The sequence below is a fragment of the Protopterus annectens genome, chromosome 4.part1, assembly GCF_019279795.1.
Source record: "Protopterus annectens isolate FY-2018-M chromosome 4.part1, PAN1.0, whole genome shotgun sequence".
Lineage (NCBI taxonomy): Eukaryota > Metazoa > Chordata > Ceratodontiformes > Protopteridae > Protopterus > Protopterus annectens.
The window spans coordinates 510518176-510540621 of NC_056734.1; the positions used below are offsets into that span (position 1 = coordinate 510518176).

General features: G+C 39.6%; 1 protein-coding gene across 2 annotated transcripts in view; it reads right to left on the reverse strand.

Moving 5' to 3' along the window:
• Positions 1–655: 655 nt before the first annotated feature.
• The window catches only part of LOC122800943 (ephexin-1-like), an 822598-nt gene continuing 800807 nt past the window's right edge, over positions 656–22446 (reverse strand). For both annotated transcript variants that reach the window (XM_044070328.1, XM_044070327.1), the window contains 2 exons: positions 6443–6547; positions 656–1271 (listed from right to left, as the gene is read on the reverse strand). In XM_044070328.1, the coding sequence (XP_043926263.1) occupies positions 1090–1271; positions 6443–6547 (287 nt within the window). In that variant the 3' untranslated portion in view covers positions 656–1089. The remainder of the gene's footprint in view (positions 1272–6442; positions 6548–22446) is intronic.

A 22446-nucleotide genomic window follows, 5' to 3' on the forward strand; every position in this document is an offset into this window, starting at 1 on the left:
TGGTCTATTGCCTTAACACTGCATTTTATCAGCTTTGAATGTTTAAGTCAACTTTTGTTAGAGATTAGGCAACAGAACATAATTAGCAGAATATGACATGTAGAAAAGTGACGTGATGAAGCAAGGGCCAAAAAGTTCTTACACAATATTGCTATTTCCAAAATGATGGGTATATACTACATTAAATTACATGAAAGAAAACAAATACTAAACCAATAATGACACTGCTCTATACAGCAAATGGGTACAATTTGAAAAGGCAAATAAAGGCTACTGCAAAGCATTAACTGCTCTGCATCACTCATTTGATTCTGTACATCTGAAGATGGGATGAGCTGCAGTGAGATGGTATTGTTTACAAGTTAGCCAGGAACATAGACTGAAAGGAAACTTGAACATGGATTTGCAGCCAACTTGCAGCTGCAGGAGCATAAACTCACTGTTAGAAAACCATCTGCCTTCTTGGTGCATGATGCAGGCAGTTTTCATAAGGGTGAAGTATAAACATGGCACACATTGATAAAAAGGTAAAAAGCAGAGATAACTATAGCTGTATGTGATATGCTTTTCGGTTATTGGCATTATTCTCAGATCTTCAGATAAATATCACGCTATTATATGCATCTTTGATGACAGATCAACATGAGGCAAGGTCTGTTGTGCTTATTCACAGAAATGAAGAACTTAGTTTTTATTTCATTATTATTTTTTTCACAAGACTCTAGCCATTTCATAATATTTTTGTTCTGGATGGCAGTTGGCCTCACAAACTCTTAAAGCAAATGAGGCTGAGTTATGCTATCACACTATAAATACTTAAGAGGTAGAATTCTGTCCCATCAATAAGTAATGTGTAAGACAATGTCTCCTTTAGCGTCACTGATAGAATAAGAAAAGGCTATATGTATGAAAAATGAAAGAAAAAGTACTTTTGTCAGTAGCAATCACCACCATTAAATTGTTGCTGGACGTTACAGATCATCAGTAGGGAAAATGACTAGCAACATTCAGGAAATGACTGAATTCTTTGGTCTTTGGTAATTAGGAGGTACAATTCATTGTGATGCTGTGACATTTTACTCTGGCTATTCATGTGGAAGATTTCCTGGGCAAACCATCTCCTTTTCGGCTAAGCTGCTGAGCTGCAAACAGGACCCGATAGCGCTCTCTCAGGTTCTTCCTTCGCACGTGTTCACTCATGATCTCTTCAACACAGCTGCAGGGGAACCAGCCCCTTTTGTCATCAGATCCTTTTACCCCTTCATACCACCCTAAGGAGAACAAGAACAAGGACTTAGTTTAACTGATACGGTTCTGGGTTCTAACTATAGTTGTGTTTCTCCTTTCTTAATCATGGTGTCACACTTGCTCAAGTCCCTTCTATTTCATCGAAAGAACAGATCATCAAACAGCATTTCAAATGGCTTTTTATCAAACATGCTGTTCATCAAACCATTTTGACTGAGACTGCATTACTGTAGGGATCAGGGAATTTGCCCGTTCTCCACTGTAGTGTGATCTTGGAGTTGGTATATATAATTAGTGGGGTGTGTTGGGGGTTCAGTGAATGGCATTTCCAATGAAATGCCATTCAATGATCCAATGTTTTGATGATTTAATATAGACCCCCCAGCTGCTCATATCTCTCATTTCCTTTTCTCTGGAATTCTGGAAAAAACAGAAATAATGGGGGGGCAAAGTTACAATGGATAAAAGGTTTTGCACAGAGTAGACATTCACTTTTTTTAAACAATAAGTAACATGAAATTCTAACCATTATTGACTTAACTTATAATCCTCAGTAATTTATCAGAAAATCAAAAATTCTACAAGGGACAGGGAAAAAATATGAGGCAAAATCTTGAACAGTTGAGAGAGATGCTCTCACGGTCTGCTTTGCCTCTTATTTCTTACATCCCTCTTTCATTCCCATAATCTAAGTTTCATCATAACTTTGTTGTGCTGTTTTTGTTTCAGCCCAACCATTTATTCTTCCGATTCCATTTCTTTACTAGCTTCCTCTTCCAGTTGTCCTGCAGTCACTCACTGGCTTCCCATCCACTATATACTTTCTCATACTTGCAGTCCTCCTTCCCCTTAATGTTCTCTTCTTTCTCAGATCTAGGAAGTAAGTTGCAGTAACACTGAAAGCTATGATGAAATACTTGGGGGTACTGCTAAAGTCTACATGTTGGTGCATTGAATGGGCAGTTAGAACCAGACAATTAAATGCCAGTAAGCCTGATGCCCATGATAAGGGAAGTAGAAGTAACCTTACTTAAGGTTATCTGTTCTGAAATTTGGAGAGGAAAGGTATCCAAAGCAGTCTGAATTCACAAAGAAGATGTATTAAACACTTGCAGTTCTTTGAAATCAAAAATTAAATGCATACCAAAACAATGCTGGTAAAATAAAAACAAATTAAAATACATTTATATCTTAAAATCCCAGGATCTCAACCTAAGCCATTCTAATAGATTATATAAAATATTCTTTATATAGCCATGCCATAATTACATTAATAACCTACCAGCAGTCCATTTAGATTACCACATTTCCTAAAGGACACTGCCCTAACTGCTAACCATATTCACTTGCAGTGGTGGAAACACCTGGTGCTTTTAAACATTTTGTTTATAGCACAAGAATTTTTTAAACAATGCCTCCCCCCACTCATTCACTTTAACCAGTTTCAATGATTAAGTCTGAAATCTTTCAAAGATATTTTTAATACATACAATGTCCAACAGAAAGAATCATACACTTTTGTAAAAATGCACCATAACAGCAGGTGTTCAAGTAGGTCACTGTTACATTAGTCCTGACTACAGGAACTTCATCCTCAGAAGATCTGATGTGTGGTGAAACTTCCAGAGCTCAGCACCCTTCCCCTCTCCAGGACATTTTTATTTTATATATATATATATATATATATATATATATATATATATATATATATATATATATATATAATTTGTTTTCTGGGGTAGTGCACTGATCAATATTGACCAATTTCAGGCTTAGCCTGGGTGAAATACAAAATATTTCACAAACAAAAAATACAGAAATGTTAGAAATAGCAGAATAGTTCTAACTAATTATATTCCCAGTATAAAACCACCATCTGCTCACACCATGTTACAGTTTTCTTGTCCAGAAAAGTAAAGAACATTTGTCATGAAAACTATGAGACAAGGCCCTGATTTAACTCTTAGCGAGACAGACAAAAGACCTCAAATTCTAAGCTGATAGGAGGAGCAAGGTAAAAAAGGGCTCCCTAAATATATTCAGGCCTGGGCAAAGCTGAGGCTTTATAAAAGAAGAGAGGAGGATGGACAGCATAAAGATAAATGCCCCACTGCAGGATGCCCAAACACAAAATGAAAGGACGGTGGTGGTGGTGGTGGGGATAGTGCAGCAACAATGATTTACTGCAACATGGATTGGTACGGCAAGTTGTTACACAACTGTACTTCATTTTTCATTTAAATTGTTAAATGTCAGTTGAAATGATTCCCAGAGTTTATAATAAGGAGGTAGCCTGGAAGGAAGGAAGGGTTAGGCTGCAACATACCCTGCAGGATGGCTGTATCAGACCCAGCTCCGACTCTGGAAAAAATATTTCAGTTTGTAGCATTTGGAAAAGGTATGGACAGAGGACTATGTTACCGAAGAGCAGTTCCTTGTCCAGAGGTGCATTATGGAGCTGCACATTGACATCCTCTGAGAGAGGTTGTAGCATCAGCCAGCCAGATCTTTTTATGATTCAGCCTATAGTTGTACCTTAGATGCTACATCTGCAGCATCAAACCCACACTTAGAGCATTCTGCCACCAGACTAGCAGTCTGAGTGAATTCTAGTAGTTTTGCTCTAAGGTGCTCATCAGGTACCTCTCCAGCCATCCCCTCGAGTTGATGTTGATCGAGTGATGCAGGCTGTTACTGGACAATTCATGTCCCTGAAGGCAAGAGTGGCAGCCATCCATAACATTTTCCCAAACCAGTCTAGTACTCTACTTGTCTTGTCATTTGGGAGACCACTGGAGGCAGGAATCAATTTGCACCCCTTTTCTGAGGTAAACACTACTACTGGATCCACCACAGTGGTCTTGTAGAAAAGCATTGTTGTTTCCCAGACCCTATAGATCCTGACCCAGTTTCTTAGGGGCAGAAAGCTGGGGATTCAGTTCTGTATATGCTGCAGAAAAGGTATCCTTCACAGCTCCCCAAAACAGGAGGAATGGCCACAGGTTTAGGGACGTCCTCACCTAATGCATCAAATTATCTATTTGAAGCATTTAATGTCTCTTTGGCTTCCCATTTGAAGTGCTCTCATTCTACAAAAAGTGTCTTCCAAATGGGATTTCAGCTGTTGGTGAGGAAAGGTAGCAGTGTCTTCTTTGTCACTGTCATATTATAAGGAGGGAGCAAACTTGGGAAGAATAAACCAAATCATCCTGCAAACTCTCAAGAGGAATCATCATCTACCTTCTCAGGAGAGGACTTGCTTTTCCTTTTAACATAGGGGGGTTTGTTTACCCAACAGATTGGCTATAGGGCCTATAAGACAAGAGGTAAGGTGGAGAGCATAACGATAGCTATCCCACTCCATGAGGCCCAAACACAGAATGAGGGGAAAAACCCAATCCAAGGAGGCCTACTGTTTAGGAACAGCCTGGGGTAGTGCAGGTGGTAAGGACCTTTTGGGAAGTCTGAGCACTGGACAGCTGCAGAGAACCTAGGATGGGTTATGTCTTGAGACCATGTAATTGGGATGTCTACCTTGAGGGTACGGACCTGTGCATAGGGGCAAAGACTTCTATCTCATAGCCAGTTACATCATCCCTTATCAGGATAATTGGTTGCCCAACCTTCTGAAACTACAAAGCATGCTTCAGCCACATGCAGTGGGACATCTGTTCTGAAAGGTGAACCATGATTATCAGCTTATTAAGATGTGCCTGCTTCTTCTGGCATTATGGCCTCCAACCAACTTTGTCAAAGGCCACAGGAGTCTGAGATATACAGTTTGGGAGCACTGAATGTGCCTCACTGTGGCCTACATTTTCATGTCATGATGGGATGACATGCCAAAGTCATGTCACCCATGTCCCTTTCTACCTTTTCCTTAAATTGTTTTTCTTCTAAGGTGTATATCAGAGGCTGAGGCCAAAAGCAATGATGCTATGGCAGACTGGATATAGGCCTTAATCTTCTTCTAAGCTAAGTACTTTTGTATGGAACACTGACAACTTCCTAGAGTTTTAGGAATTAATCCCTGACAGAGCCTAAAGAGCCTGAAAATATGTTCCAGACCAAGGCAAAATGCATAACAATTGTGGAAGTCTTTGTGTTGAATCTGCTGACCACAAGAACATCTACGTTTCTTATACTCTGACATGCCCTAATGCACAACTGGTGACATCAAACTTACTAAATACAAAGCTGCCAAAAACTTACCAAGTACTTCAAAGGTAGCAACAGGAAGAATCCTCTATGAGGTGCTTACCTGTTCTGAGCTCTGTTGCAGCCACACACACTGGACTACAGATGCAATGAGAGCAATTTGCAGGTTGGGGCAAAGGGAGCAGATGCCCGGGGCACAGGTTGTCAGGAGGAGCTACTGGCAGGTGCCAATGGTGCAGAAGTACAAAACTGTCATTGGTTAGGAAGCCACGAGAAAATCACAGCTTCAGAAATGAATGCCAGTTACTGCATTTGTGGTCACAGGTGACTAGCAAGCAGCTTGCTACAGCTGAGCTTTTTTTCACTTTGAAGAGACTTTTGTTCTTCCCTTTGAGTTGAGGGGATGTCAGTTTAAGGAACTGCACATGGTGCCAGATATCTTAGTTATAGTTCTGAATTCACATCTGATCCATGGAAGAAAATCTGAAATGACATGCGTAGATGTTGGGCTTATATGAGAACATCCTGATGTCCCTGATGGATGGACATTTGTCATCCCTGGAGGTCTAAGGATACTGAGTTCTGGATGCTGGGCCAGACACTGGAACTTATGTAGATGTAGTAGTACAGCAGAGTTACCTATTAATTCAACTGAGTTATACTACCTGACATTACAAAGGTACTCCATAGTCACTGCTAACAATTCTCTTGGTTTCTCCTGTGTAAAACAAGCTGCAAAGATGTAAAATTATACAGATACCAGCCAATAATAGGCATATTAAATTCTAACAATATTCTGATCATCTCCTCTGTGACCTACTGTCATAAACTCATGCACTGCACAGTTGCTGCACTTATAACTAGGAAAATACCTTTGAGTAAGGACATTATTATGTTTAAAGTTTCTGTGGCTCAAACAATTCTTAATACTTGAATCTCTGTTAAATCTTAACATGAGTTTATCAGGCAAAGATTGTGCCTAGATATTTGTTATTGTTTGTTATTGTTTGATTTGCATGCTTTTTGTCATTCTTACCATCTGCTGTCTTCCGAAGGATGCTGACAACATCTGCAGGTTCAAGGCTGAGTTCATCCTCCTGCTGAGCTGTGTATTGTGCAAGACACTGAGCTTGAGGGCAGTCTGTGGATAGTGAAAAATGTTTGTTACTGCTTTACACTATGATGTACTCATCTTCAACATCAACAGACTCAGACTCAGTTGTGTGAATATCAGGGAATACCGTAAACTGGTCAGCAGAAATCCTCTGTGATATGAAGAAAGCATGTTGTGAGAGAGTATAACTTCCTTCAGCTTTTAGCAGCTACATGCGCAATTCAGCAGCTCAGGAGAGCATAGCAAAGAGATACTGATCAGTTTTCCTGTTATGTATGTTTTCATTACTTCAACTAAAAATACAAACACATAGTTACTGAACACTTATGAAGTTGTGGGATGACTCGGGGCAGGTTTTCTTGTTTGCAGCTCTTTTGGGGAATGCAGTGCAAAATTTGTAACATGCAAGCAGTATACTACTGCACTGCTCAGCTGAACACTGCCTTCTGTTGATTTTTTCCCCTTTGGCCTGTCCTAAATAATTAGGCCAAGTTAGAAACTGCGGGAAAAGACAGAATTAATTAACATGAATAAGCATAGGCATTTCTTGATTCTGACTGTATTATAACCCTGCATTATTTTTATAGCAGTGGGACAGCAGAGAGTTAGCTACATATTTGTCCATCTTTCAGATATTCTTAACTTTATCTAATTATACACAAAATAGAAATTAAATCAGGCAAGTAAAAGGGCCTGAATGATTAAGATGAAGCATCATTCATGCATCACTTTAATTCTGTGATAAGAATTATGTAGGCAGTAATTAGATGTAGGGAATGTGTTGTTCAGTATTTAAGTACTTAGTAGTGAGTTAGACCATGAGGCGTGAAGCTCAAGAACTATGACCAAAGCAACAGTGGACACAAACTGCACACCCAGGCCCCAGCATTAATTACTGCTATTATACCTGGATCACAATTTTATTTGACTTTTATATTTCCCAATTTCTGTCCTCTATTCATTGTGGAATAATACTTATTATTTTTTATTTATTAATACAAAGCAGAAATAAGGGCAAGTTCATCTGGGTACCAGTTAGTACCAGAGCCAATCCACTACTCAGCACCCTACTATACACGATTGTACTATTTCAACACTGTCCATCTCTACAGAGTAAATTAATGGTCAGGACTACAACTTACTCCACCAAGAACAATGACAATAATCTTCCATTAACAAGACCTCCCTTTGGGAGAATAATCAGTGAAGCTGCCTTGACCAAAATCAGACTACCTTCTTGGAAGCTTATTCCCAGTAACATCACTTCATAGGAAAATTTGATTAGCTTCAAAAGTAAACCTAAGGAATACTTACTAAAGGAGAGGGTCAGTAACTGTTTCAGGGATAGTGATTAACAGACCAATAATTTACACGTGGCTTGTATCACATAGCTGGCAAATTGTGGTCAACTTTTAAATTAACAAATGTATGTATACTGTGGATGTTCTAATGGCCGAGTACATATGAATATATGCTCTTTGTCAATATCAGTGTAGCCTGTAAATACCCATCTTGTACAGTTTTGCCTAATTTTGAAAACTAAGCACTGACAATTTTTGTTGGAACACTCAGATAAGCTAAAACAATTTAATGTTACATTGTTAGTACTACTTGCCTGTACATTAGAGGAGTAGCTAGACCATTTGGAGCTCAGGGTGAAACCCCTAATCTGGTGCCCCCAACATGATAAGCAAAAAAAACTTGAAGCCAGCACTAAATCTCAGACATCAGACTTCTTCATGCTTCAGAAAATGCATAATAATGCAAAATGTGTTATTCTACCGATTTTCTATGTTTATAACAGCAACCAATATTTTATTTTTCTCCCTGATGTGAGCCCTCTCCCAACTTGGAAGTCACCAAATGGTAGACATCGAGCCAGATTCCAAAAGAGTTACTGTTGGTACAAGTCTAGTGACTTACTTCAGTGTAAAGCCTGTCTAGACATAGGATTACACTGGAGGCCAAATTCCAAAACACCTGCTCTCAGTGTACGTGGTCACTTACACTGACAGCATGTCTTCTGGAATTAGAACCATAGAGTTTCAGACTTCATATCCCAGCATTACAGAATGCATATTAGTGCAAAACACATTATTCTACCACCTTTATGATGCTTATAACAAAAGGCAATATTTAAGTGTTGTTCCTGATTTGATCCCCCCACTGCCAACAATATGAAGTCATCACCAAATAATAACAGTCATTCGAGTTTCAGACATCAGACGTCTTCATCCTTCAGAAAATGCATAGTAATGCAAAATATATTATTATAGCAATTTCTCTATGTATATAGCAGCAATCAATATTTTAAACTTTGTCCCTGATGTGACCTCCCCCCAACTTGGAAGTCACTAAATGACAGGCATCTGAGCTTCAGACTTCAAATCCTGGCTTCAGAGAATATATATTAGTGCAAAACATAGCAACATTTACTTTACATAATAAAAATGCCCAACAGATATCTTATGATGCAGGCGGCCACTTTACAAGTTATCATTATATAATCAGGGACACTTTTAAAATATTAGTACTATTAATCTGAGATAGTGACAGAATAAAGAAAATGTGAATATATATATATATATATATATATATATATATATATATATATATTTTTTTTTTTTTTTTCCCCTGATGTAAAAAAAAAAAAAGTCTAGTACTACAGTTATAGTCATTTACTTGTTTAGTGTAATTCACCAACTTTTCTCCAAAAAATCACCAGTTTTTGGTGGGATTAAGAGGAACAGTTAAAATTTGAGTCAAAATCAAGAACACATGGGAGGTGTACGAGTATCACCATGGTAATGCTGGCAGCTATTATACAACATATAAGTAAATACCTGACATAAAAATATAAAGAAAGTAATTTGAAGGCATCCTCTAAAGCTTTGTTTCAACTCCACCTCCTTTGTCAAAAAAAACTTAAGCCACACAGCCACACTACCAAATTATGTGCAACACAAAATGCAGAAAACATTTAAAAAGGTAAGTCAGTCATATCATCACAAAACCTAAAACATAACTTTTCCGTAACTCATTATGCTGTCCCAATGTTGCACCCACAAAATGAAAGAGCATACTCCCCTCTTGCAAGATCAGTGTCTATACATTTATATTTAGCACTGTCATGTTATCTCAAGAGTCTAAGGGCACATCACTTACCCACATAACCAGATACTCTGAAGCATGATGTGATGAAGTCACTGGCAGCCTTGCACTAGGAGAAGAAGAGATACCCAGTAGTTCACAGTCACCGAGACATGAATGCCCCGCACTCCCACAACAAAAAAGAAAAATGAACAATGAACGGGAGAACTGCTTTACACTAAGCCACCACACCAGCAGCTTATATAAAGCTCTTCCTGATTCTGTTCCTTCCCCATGGAAAATTCAGCCAATCGCTGTGATGAATTTTAGGACTGGATCTAATGAAGAACAGTGCAACAAGCAATCAACCAATAACCTACGTACTGCAACTATATTAAGTCTGTCAAAGTCCTATGCTAGAAGTCAGGAGACACTATCTATCTGCTCTTCCTTACAGAAAGGACTATTCAAGGAAACTTCAAGAAAAATTACAGGTGAAAGTAAGCAGCAGCAAGAGAAGTTCAGCTAACAAATGTACTGGGTTGCAGTTGGCATAAAACAATTATATATATATATATATATATATATATATATATATATATATATATCCCAGCCGGGAATTGAACCAGAGACCCTCTTGCTGTGAAGTGAAAATGCACCTATATATATATATATATATATATATATATATATATATATATATATATAATCATAGAGGGCACAGTAAATCATTCCAACTTGCAAATGCACACTAGTTCTCCAAAGGCAGACTGGCAACTGTTTTACTTGATCATGATAGCATAAGTCAGTCAGTTTTATCCACAGGTAACTTCTAGACTGTATCCAGCAATTACAGCCTTACTGTTGACTGTGTAAAATCTCAAATGTCTGATTATGGCAAAACTAAAGTCATAATAATTATAGACACAATAATGTATTTCAACTTTGCCACACAAAAGTGCATGGCAGCCTAAGTATTTCAACATATTTCCCACAAATGCACATTACTCATGCAACAGCAGTCTGTTTAAATGAACTAAACAAGAAGGCAAGTTAGTTTCATCCACAGATTGCCCCCACCACACCCAGTATTTATACCCCTTTATTATGTACACGTCATCTGAATGTGATAAAAGTAATCTCTCTAAAACTCTTAGCATGAGAATTGAGTACAAAGCCCAACGATAATGAGAGACAAAGGCCAAACATCATGAAGTGATTTTAAATATTGCTGCATACTTAGGAAGATGCCAAAATAACATTTTCACATTCCCATGTCACTGGATTATCTATGTGCATGAGCAAGCACAGTACATATTAATCCTTTGTCTCCAAGGAAGTATCCAATACCCATTATATTGTCATGATCATAACCTATTATGAAGTGAATTGTGTGCCATCCTAAAATATGCTTATCAGATATTCTTTCACCTATTCCAAAAGGGTATTCACAAGAGGAAGTGGGCAGAAATATATAGGAAAAAGCCCATGGTTATGCTACACTTTGCTCTAGCAGCTAGTACTGCACATTCCTCATTGCTGCATGTACAAGGAAAAAAAAACTTTTTTAGCTGCAACTCAAACACTATCTGCCAAAATGAGACAAATTCTGTCTTTACTGTGACATGGTACACTGAAATCATAAAATGAAATGCTATTGCCTACATTTCAATAAGTCATTAGTCTTGATTTTCAGGATAAACATTAATATTTTGCTGCCATTTGTGCCCCATGTTTGTCAAGCTTTCATCCACTACTGTGGCTTGGCATATTCATTTTTCCTTACTTTGAGGCAGCTATTACAGGGATTTTCTTATTATGCCCCAGTAGCACCCAAAAGATCAGGGTGTAATATGTCACATTAGAGCTGTCCACTGCTTTTGCAGGTTTCATAAGCCACAGTGAAGCGTTGATTCTCTTGCAAGTAAATGTTTCTGCCTTTCATCTGTTATTCACTGGGGATCGTGATGGAATGTGTACCTCTGAAACAGATGTCCACAACTCTTCCGCAGAGAGAGGCAAGCAGATTACGCTGGTAAATTGTCCAGGTTGGTAACTGCCCCTCACCCCACCCCAAGTTGTCTATGTCATAGTTGATTTCAAATCCTCTCCAACTCTCTCTACCACACAACTGGCTGCATTAGTTGATTTGCATACAGTTTGTTAGAAGCCAGCTGGTTTGAAATGCTAATCATGAGCTTGTTTCCTGCCTTTCCTGTTAAGTGGTATAGACTGTTTGTAGGCTTCTGAGCCCCCAAGCCCTTCTGTGTTGGAGGGAAGCCTTCTAGCTTAGTTTTTTTTTCTTATAACTAGCCAGTTTTCTAGTTTCAGCACTCAAATCTGTTTCTTTGAACTCAGCACTTGTTCAGAACTCATTGTAAGCACTGCATAAGCTGCAAATTACTACAGCACTCAACTTTCCTCACTTGTCTAGTGGAAAGCAGTTTTTAGTACTTAATAAATATCCAGGCATGTCTAAGGGTCAGCTCCCAGTGATTTCTCCTGTCTACCTGATGAATCTGGGCATCTTGGGGCAATGCAGCAATTGCCTCATGTACACAGACAACCCTCTCCTCCTACCACCCAACACTACAACCTGTGAGAGATGCACTTATATAGCCAAACTGGAAGCAAAGCTCTCTTCACCCAAGACTGGACTAGACAGTCAAGAGGAGAAGGTAAACACTTGCACCACACCACACTCATCACATAGTCCCTCAAAACCTACACCACCAAAACACACACATAGAAACACAAAACACACACCTACATTCGTGGAGGCTCTCAATAAAAACCTGCCCAAGCATCAGGGACATCCAAAGCATAAACGCAAGCAAACTCCACCCCCCAACACAACCCAAATGACACATAGCCCACAAACTCAGTGTGCCACTCAACCACAGCCCATAAGGCATAACAACGTACCCAACATTCTAGTCATAGGTGACTCTATAGTCAGGCACACTGATGTTCCACTCACTAGACTAAACAAGGAGAAAGTTACTGACAGCTGCCTGTCAGGTGCCAGGATCCGCCACATAATGCATGCACTCAGGTCACTCCACAATAAGTACAAATATGACACTGTCATTGTCCATGTTGGTGTGAATGACATGAGACGTACCTCCCTGGACTATATGAAGAGAGACATGGAGGAGCTCTCCGATTTTGTATCCCAGGCAGGTATGACCCTAACCCTGAGAAGCATCCTGCCATCACCCAGAATGATACCACTGTACAAGGACAAAATGATTGATTTCAACAATTGGCTAAGCTTCTGGTGTCATTCTAAGGGGATCCAGTATTTGTCTGCCTGGGATGACATGATAGACAGTCCACAATGCTTTGCCAGAGATGACCTGCACCTGTCGCCCTTAGGATTCCGGATACTGGCTAAGACTCTTGCAACCCCTATAGTGCCTTTTTTAGGCAAGGTTCAAATGACAAATTAACCACCGTAACAGGTACAAGCAAGCAAAATCTGAGGGTAATGCTACTCAATGCTAGAAGTCTAAACCTCAAAATGCACTCACTCGAGGCACTCCTTAAAATGGAGAACATTGACATCTGTGCAGTGAAAGAGACCTGGTTCAAAGCTCCAGAGAGCACCCCTGCATTACCAGGCTTCAATTCATACCACACCTTTCAGCCACCTAACCCAGAAAGAAGCACTAAAGGCGGAGGCGTGTCCATATTCATTAAGGATATCCACACCTCCAGGCTAGTTGCACAGCATAATGCATCCGAGATTATCCAAGTGCAGCTAACTCTGGGCAAGACCGCAATCCAAATTGTAGCTTGCTACAGACCCCCCACCATGCCCCAGGATTCACACTCCTCATTTCTTGATACACTGGAAAGTATTAGGGAACAACCCAACACCCTAATAATGGGTGATTTCAACTACCCCACCATTAACTGGGAAAACTACTCATGTACCAACTCTTTTGCTCAACGTTTTCTAGAATTCATAAATTCCAACGCCTTGGATCAACTTATTCACACCCCCACCAGGGGCAGCAATATCCTAGACCTGGTTATTACCAACATGGGAAACCGGTGTTCCACACCAGAGGTCAATTCCTCGTTGGTCAGATCTGACCACAAGCTAATCAGCCTAGACATCCACATCCCACCCCCAGCCCCAATTAGGGAAACCATCGTAAAAACTTCTCAAAGCCAACTTCACACTTCTTAAGACAGAAGTAGCAAACATCATGACACCCATACAGACGGACAATAGAGGTACGACTGCTGAATCCTACATAAATGCACTTTATAAAAACTTGCACGAGTGCATGGATCATGCTATCCCTAACAGAACCAAGATATTATCCTCCAAAAAAGAAAGCCAATTTGGTGGTCTTCTGCCGTAAACAAACTCTACAATAGAAGAAAGAAACTGTTGCAAAAAAGAGTAAAATCCCATGACTGGAGGAACTCCTTGGTCAACCTCAGTAAGAAGCTGAGATCCCTCATAAAATCCTCCAAAGCTAGTTACGAAAACAAAATTGCCACTGACTCTAAAGACAACCACAAAGCATTCTATAGCTATGTTAAGAATCTAAATGGGAACACTCAGATCTGCTCTGAGTTACAGCATAATGGCACTAAATATACAGAACCAACTGATATTGCCAACATCCTAGCAGATAGGTTCAGTGCTAACTTTACCCCCCTCTCACCCCCTAGAGGGCCCATCTCTATACAGGAAGAATGCAAAGTTCCTATAATCACGGCTGCACAGGTAAAAAACACACTCTCCAAAGCCAAGAACACAGCATCCATGGGACCTGACAATATTCCAGGCTGCGTTCTACATGAACTACAGAATGAACTGGCACTCTACCTAAGTACCATGTTCAATCATAGCCTCACCTCAGGCTTTGTACCCACTGAATGGCGCACCATGACAGTTATCCCACTCCACAAAGGGGGAGCCATGGCGGACCCCGGGAACTACCGCCCCATTAGCCTGACGAGCCTGGTCTGCAAGGCCATGGAATGTATCACCATGGAACTCATAAACAAAGACATTGGTAATCTCCAAACTCTGGACCCTACTCAGTTTGGATTTGTAAAAGGCAGATCATGCCTCCTAAACCTGATTGACTTCTTTGAAGCAGTCACCAAAGCCATAGATGAGGGTAAAATGGTTCACACAGCTTATCTAGATCTCGCCAAGGCTTTCGATACCATCCCCCCACTCTGATAGATAAGCTCACTAAACTAGGTATAAATCCCTACGTCACAAGATGGGTTGCCAACTGGCTCATGGATAGAACCCACATTGTGAAAGTAGCGGATTCTGAATCCGACATCAGACCAGTGACAAGTGGAGTACCACAGGGTTCAGTCCTGAGTCCTCTCCTGTTTGGTATCTACTTCTCTGAAGTGCAGGCCAACACAGAAGGTCTTTATTAACAAAGTTTGCAGATGACTGCAAACTAGGAGCCATAATCGAAACTCCTAATGATGTGGAAAAACTACTAAAGGGCCTCACTGAGACAGATACCTGGTGTCAAAGCCATGGCCTGAAGCTCAATGCCAAAAAGTGTATTGTCATCCCCTTTGGTAAAAACTCTGTACCCATGAACTACCACATAGCTGGTAGTCTACTTAATGCTGAAAATGTGATGAGACCTTGGGACACAGGTGGACAGTAGTCTCTCCTTTGATAATCACATCGCCACAGTGGTCAGGAAATCCTTCTACGTGGCTCATCTCATCACAAAAGGATTCTCATCCAGAAAAAAAGAGGTCATTGTTCCCCTCTACTCATCACTCCCATTATAGAGCACAGCGCCCCTTTTGGTATGTACCTCACAAGACATCTACAAAGACTGGAGAGACCACAGAAATACCTCACAAAGAGGATTACTGGCCTCAAACAGATGCCCTATGCAGACCGTCTCAAAAAACTACAGCTTTACTCCATCACATATCGCCTACTCAGGGGCGATCTCTACCTAACATACAAAGCTATGTCAAACCCAGAGCTGTTGGACATGCTCCACTTAAAGAAATCCCAATCCCTCCGAGCTACACGCTCTAGGGACCTTAACCTTGTCACCACAATAAACAGAACATGCTGGAGGGATAGATTCCTGTCCCAGAGACTTCCCATACTCTGGAACAGACTACCTATCTATGTCAAACAGAGCTCCTCATTAGCACTCTTCAAGAAAAATCTTGATGATTGGATGGGAAATGGGAAATTCACCCCAGGGATCACTTCTGTGGCTCTGCTCAACAGGGGCACAGGAAAATAATTTTCTTGGGTGGCGAAAGCCAGGGTACATTTTTTGGCTAGGCTTGTATGGGCCCTAGGGCCGATAGCCTAGTACCTACCTATGAACCTATGAATAGGAGCCTTTTTTAGTAAGGGAAAAAATAAACATCAGAATTGTGTGATGAGAGGAAAATTTTGATGTGAAGGATAAAGCAACCTTAAAATAAGTCTTTAAATCACTGCCGCTGTACCAAATATGGTACAATTAAAAAATGGATGTATTAGGTATGAAAAGTGTTAGTCATTGAATGCTCTCCTTGTGCCTGGTCACATGGACTTTGAACACTTAATCATGGAGCAGGGGAGTGGCAGAAGCATTAACATCTTGCAAGCCATCGGCCCCACTTAAAGCCATAGACCCTGGGTGGCTGCATTAAATACCTGTATTATAATTTTCCACTGCAGGAAGGTAACTGCAATATCCCTCTTACTTCAAAGCCTGTTGTAAGCATTTTCCATTTTCACTAATCTTCGGACCACACTAATAAACAAATATAAATAGTGCTACAATAAAAGAATTTAATTTTCATCCAAACTATCAAAGTAAACCCATTACTGCATTCTGTTGCAAAACCTGTACTGGCTAGAACTAGCAATCCACATATCATATCATGTACATAGCTCATAATGGCTCATAAAATACTACACCATCCCTCTAACACACCAGCCATTAGTAATGCAACAAAATTGTAGAAACCCAAAAGGAACTCTTGATCAAAGAACCAATACCAAACACAATCACAAAATCCAGTAACTCACTTGGGTACTCTTCATACTCTGTAAACATAGCTAAACCATGGAACAGCATTCCTTAAACCATCAAACAAATAAACAACCTCCTCGCTTTTACAATCAACCTCAAACTACATCTAAATCATACTAGAATCTGCAAATGTTCTGAATCCTCAGGATAAAAATGCCCAAATAGTCAAGATCTGATCTTCTTACTTACTAAACTATTTCTTCCCAACTGGCTTTTTATGTCTTACTAAAGTGAGTTTACTGCACTCCTCCCATGACAAAGAAGTGTTTTATTGTACCCATATCAACACGAACATGGGTGCACATCACATCACCTCAGCTCCCAAATGTTTGATACTTTCTCTACTACTTAGCGATACTGTTATTTTTATACTGATAATTTCCTGATTCACTGAGGTTTCGAAATGAAGCACTGTGAGCATCCTGAAGTTTAGTTAACTTAAACCATCAGAAAGTGGGCAGGGTCTAACTATTCAGGTCAAAACAACTAGAAAAAAATATGAAAGAATAGCCTTTTGAGCTATTTGATCTAAGTTACAACACCCAAGCATTAGTAGTAAGAAATATTTGTAAAACAAACAGTAGTAAAAAAAAAATCTTGTTGTGATCAAAATTTCTTCACTTTTGTGAATAAAAACAGCTTCAGGTTCTTCGTACCAAAGCAGCAAATCTTGTTGTGATTAAAAATAGCTTCACTTCCTGGCAGCAAAACAACAAATCTTTATTGGCTGAAACTTATATAAATTGGCAAATAAGGACTGTGCTTATGTAAAGAAACTAGAATTAAATCTTGTGTGTTTACATAAATTTCAAAACCAAAGAAATAATCAACATTCTATTTAATTCTATAGAAATGTAAACGTATAATTGTGATTGATTAAAACCTGAATATCTCTTAAAATTGTTTGTCTTTTCGGGGTAGGGGTCGCCACAGCAGAACTCCGGTCTGCTAATGATTCAACCCTCAATGAAGGCATGCCCATTCACGCATGTCTTTCGAACGCCACTCGACTGCAGGGAGGACATGCACACTCCACACAGAAGGCAGTCCAGCCGAGAATCGAACAGGAGAACCTCTTGCTGTGAGGCAACAACGCTACCGCTGCACCAACATGGCTTAGAATACAGGTGGTTTTAATATTCCAATGGTTACCTTGCTTCCAGCTTCTGTGTGATTGAATGGAGTGTTTGCAGCCAGGAACTTCAGTAGTAAAACTTGAATGAGAGAACTTTGAAAAACTGGTGTGCTGTAAAACTTATAAATGCACCTATGAGGATATAGTAATTGGGGTCCATGTGTTTGATGGTTTTTACAGATGCATAAATGTGTACCATTAGGTGTTAACCATATAATCAACTATGTAGGCTAACCTGTCTAAAACGGATACTACACTGTCCATGGTCTGTGTGATTGGATAGAGAATCTGCTGGAAATCAGGAAGTAAAATTTGACTGGGTGAAAAATTGAAATGCTAGTCTGCTATGGGTCTTATAACAACCACCACCAAGGACTTTGTAATTTGGGCTGTGTGGGATTGCTACTTTTTATATAGAAACTAAATGTTGTTCTTACTGGCATATGACAGATTATCAGTTAAATAACAGTAACTTTTTTAACTTCACTTAAAACCATCTGTGTGTGTCAAAAATTAATAAATATAGCTCGTCTACAGCGCTTTCACTCACGCTTCTTTAGATCTGCCTCTCGGATGGAACCTTTTCATTCAAAAGAAAACATTTTGTGTACATAAGTACAATAACGAATAACCAACTAATAATTAAAAATTAATAATGAATAACTGTATAAATCTCCACCAAAGTCAAACTAAAACAGGAGAGTTCAGCTGTCAATAATAAGCGTGGTGATGGACTTTCCTAAGAGTGAGAACGCTGGTGATGGAATATTATAGCAATAACCCACGCCTGGGTGTGGGTAATGCTAAATTTACCCACGGTTGGGTTTTGGTCCCGATAAGCCCGAGGGACCAAACAAAGCCAACCGTGGGTAAATTTAGCATTACCCACACCCAGAAGTGGTTATTGCTATTATATGACATTATTTAAGAAAAGAAACTGTTACTTTTCTTAAATAATGGCATAGTATAATGCCTGTTTACTGCCCTTCCGCAGATGTCTGGCATCCGTGGCAGCTCTGGTGTGATGCGCGCCCGCGCAGGACATCAGAGCTGTGAACAAGCAACAGAGAAAGCAAGATCTCCGTTGCTTTTTTTTGTGTCAGCTATGTTAAATGAGTTTAACATAGCGAGACAGTTTAAAATAAGCAACGGACATCTCCGTTATTTTTAAAACTGTCTCGCCATGTTAAACTCATTTAACATAGCGAGAAAAAGCAACGGAGATCTTGCTTTCTCTCGTTTTTAACATTGTTCGCTATGTTAAATGGGTTTAACATGAGACAGCTTAAAATAAGCAACGGAGATCTCCGTTGCTTATTTTAAAGCTGTCTCGCCATGTTAAACCCATTTAACATAGCGAGACAGTGTTAAAAAGTTATACTAATGGAAAAAAGTCCGGCGACGGACCTTTTCCATTAGTATAACTCGATTTACAACAGGCACGCTGGTCAATCAGCGTGCACGTTTTGGGGGGGTCATGGTATAATGAGTGTTAGGTCCTGGTGGTTTACATGATTCTAGTTTGATCTGCCATTCTAATTTGCATTTTTCCAGTCTGTCATTTAATGATTCTTGTAGTTCTTCTTTTGGTATGCAATCTAAAATATGAAATTGGAATGTGTTGTGCCAGGGTTGATCTCAGTAGTATTTAGTTAGTGCATTGCTGCTGATGCTGTAGCAGATGTCTGTAAGGTGTCTAGCAATTCTGGATTTAAGTCTGTTGATAGTTTTCCCGATATACAAGGCAGGGCATTGGGTGATTGGCTGATTCTGAATTGCAATTTCCAGGTTCTTGGCTGTGGTAGTAACGGTCAGTGTTAAGGCAGTGGAAACCAATTTTGTTGCTCATGTGCTTACGTTAAATGCAGTTGGGGGGTTTACAAGGGAATGTACCCTTTGAGGAGTTGAGTTGGTCCATGGTTGTTCTGCTCATTTTTTCGACAAATTGTCTGATATTCCTGCTTCTCTGAATGTTGAATCTAGTTTTTTTCTGGTAGTATATTGCTTAGCGTTGGGTTATTCTTGAGAATAATCCAGTTGTCCTTAATGATGTCCATTATAAATCTGCAGTCAGTGGAGTAAGTAGTTGCCATGGAGATGTCTTTATTTTCCTCATTGCGTTTTTTTCTCCTGTTAGTTCTGTGGCTGTTGTCAGGGTTGGGTAATCAGCACTGGTGTTTTTTGGAGGGAAATAGGTTCAAGCATCTTGAAGATGAACTTTTTACTGTAACTATGGGGAGGAAATCTCTTTCTAGGTTCGCTGTGTTGATGGTGAAATCCCGCAGTTCCTCATTAGTCTCACAATCCTGAGGCCCTGGGATTTAATCACGTTCTTGTTAGTCTGGAAAGGACGCATACTGTCCTGGTGTAACAGGTAAATCTACTCTGGTGGGTTTTTGGTACAGGTTATTTGACAGCCAGTTGGAGCCTTCCGGTTTTGTTATTGTGAGGTCTAGGAAATTAGCACTGTCTTTGTCGTGGGAAGTTGTAAAGTTCAGGAAATTCAGAGTTCCCAATGTAGTTGAAAAATTCCAGTAACCTTGCCTGCATGCTGCTCCAAATAATAAAAGTGTCATCTATGTATCAGAAATAACAACCCATGTGCTGGTAGAAGGGAGATTCATATATGTGCTCTCTCTCCCATTTTCCTAGGGCAGTATTAGCTAGGCTGGGAGTCAAAGCATAGCAATACCCCATTTTTGCCTGTATAAAGATTTGTTAAAATGGAAAAAGTTGTTGCTTAACAGAACACGGAGGAGTCTGCTGATAGCTTCTGTCTCGAAATCTAACCCTGCCCATTAATCACCAAAGGATTCTATTACTGCTTGAATGCAGTAGTCATGTGGAAGCACTGTATAGAGTGCTTCTACATCGATAGTCACCAGGAAGGAGTCCTTATTTACTTCAATTCTGTCAAATGTACCACTCACCAATATTACTTCTTAGCCCTAAATACACTTTTTATTTTTATGGATATTTACTGCTTATTTTATTCTTAATTAATTCAAATTTTGTACATCTTTATTTACAGCTTGTTTAAACCTAGTAAAATTGTACATCCACATTTCCTTGGATTATTTATCACAGCACTTCTGGTGAAATGGAAAATATACTTGGTTGGACTTTACCAGTAAACAAAAAGCATTTACATAAATTAAATGACTGATGAAACAAGAATGTGGCATCAGGATATTATGTTAAAAAGTATCCAGATGCAAGGCAAGATTTAGAAGACAGAAAAAGAAAATGGTTTCATAAGTGACAAGAAAGATTATTATTTTTTTAATTATTTTACATTTCTTTACCAGGAAAGTCTAACTGGACACATGCCCTTTTTCAGTGCAGGCCTGAGGAGGAAAGCTCCATGTTAAAACAACATACACAAATACAATGTATCAGTAAACAATATAAAGAAATGCAATATATTAGTAGTATACATAGAACAAAGACATTAGAAAAAATAGTTAAGAACAGTTTGCACAGTCAGCTACTGGATTACTAAGTGTAGAGAATACAAAAGGTTTTACAAATCAATATGAAAAGATTAAACATAAGTAGAGAGACATTACATCTTTATACATTTCTGTGGAAATAAACAGACTAATCTGGCATTACAGTGTCTGAATATAGTTTACAAAGAAATTGAAATGTCAGTATTTCATTAGCTCTGTAATGGTTTAGTCCTGTGTAATGTTAGTATGCAAAGAGGCACAGGTAATAGAATGGACAGAGGGAAATGGTTTAGTCAGTATATGAAGCAAAGTTAGTAGCATAGTCAGAGGGAAAGATTAGTCAGAAGCAGAGCAAGGACACAGCCAATTATTTAATGTGTTTTTAGTGTTGTTTTAAACTGGGCCAGTTGTTCATAGGTTCATAGGTTCATACTAGGCTATCTGCCCTGGGGCATTTATAAGCCTAGCCCGATTGTATTTGGCTTACGCCACCCCTTGATTTGAGTATACTGTGCCCTTTTTAAAGTTTAGTTTACTGTGCCTCTGTCTAATAGTGACACGGAAGTAATCCCCGGGACAAACCTACGATCCCCCATCCACTCATCAAGATTCTTCTTGAAGAGAGTCAGTGAGGTGCTCTGCCTAACATGAATTGGAACTCTATTCCAGAGCGAAGGGAGCCTCTGGGTTATGAATCTGTCCCTCCAGCATGTTCTATTTATTTCTGTGCTGAGGTTCAAGTCCCTCTGGCGCGTGGCTCTAAGGGATTTAGATTTACTGAGGTGGAGCATGTCCATTAATTCTGGGTTGGACATAGCTTTATATGTCAGGCATAGATCGCCTCGAAGTAGACGGTATGCAACTGAGTAGAGCTGGAGTTTTTTTAACCGAGCAGCATATGGCATCTGTTTGAGTCCCTTGATCCTCCCGGTGAGGTACTTTTGGGGTCTTTCTAATTGCTGCAGGTGTCGGGTAAGGTACATCCCAAAGGGGGCATTGTATTCTATGATGGGCCTGATGAGGGATGAATAAAGGGGCACGATTACCTCTCTTGATCTAGATGTGAATCCTTTCATGATGAGGTGGGCTATGTAGAAGGTCTTTCTAACCACTTTGGCAATGTGGTTGTCAAAGGAGAGATTGCTATCAACTTGGGTCCCCAGATCCCTAATTACTCTCTCTGTACTCAATGAG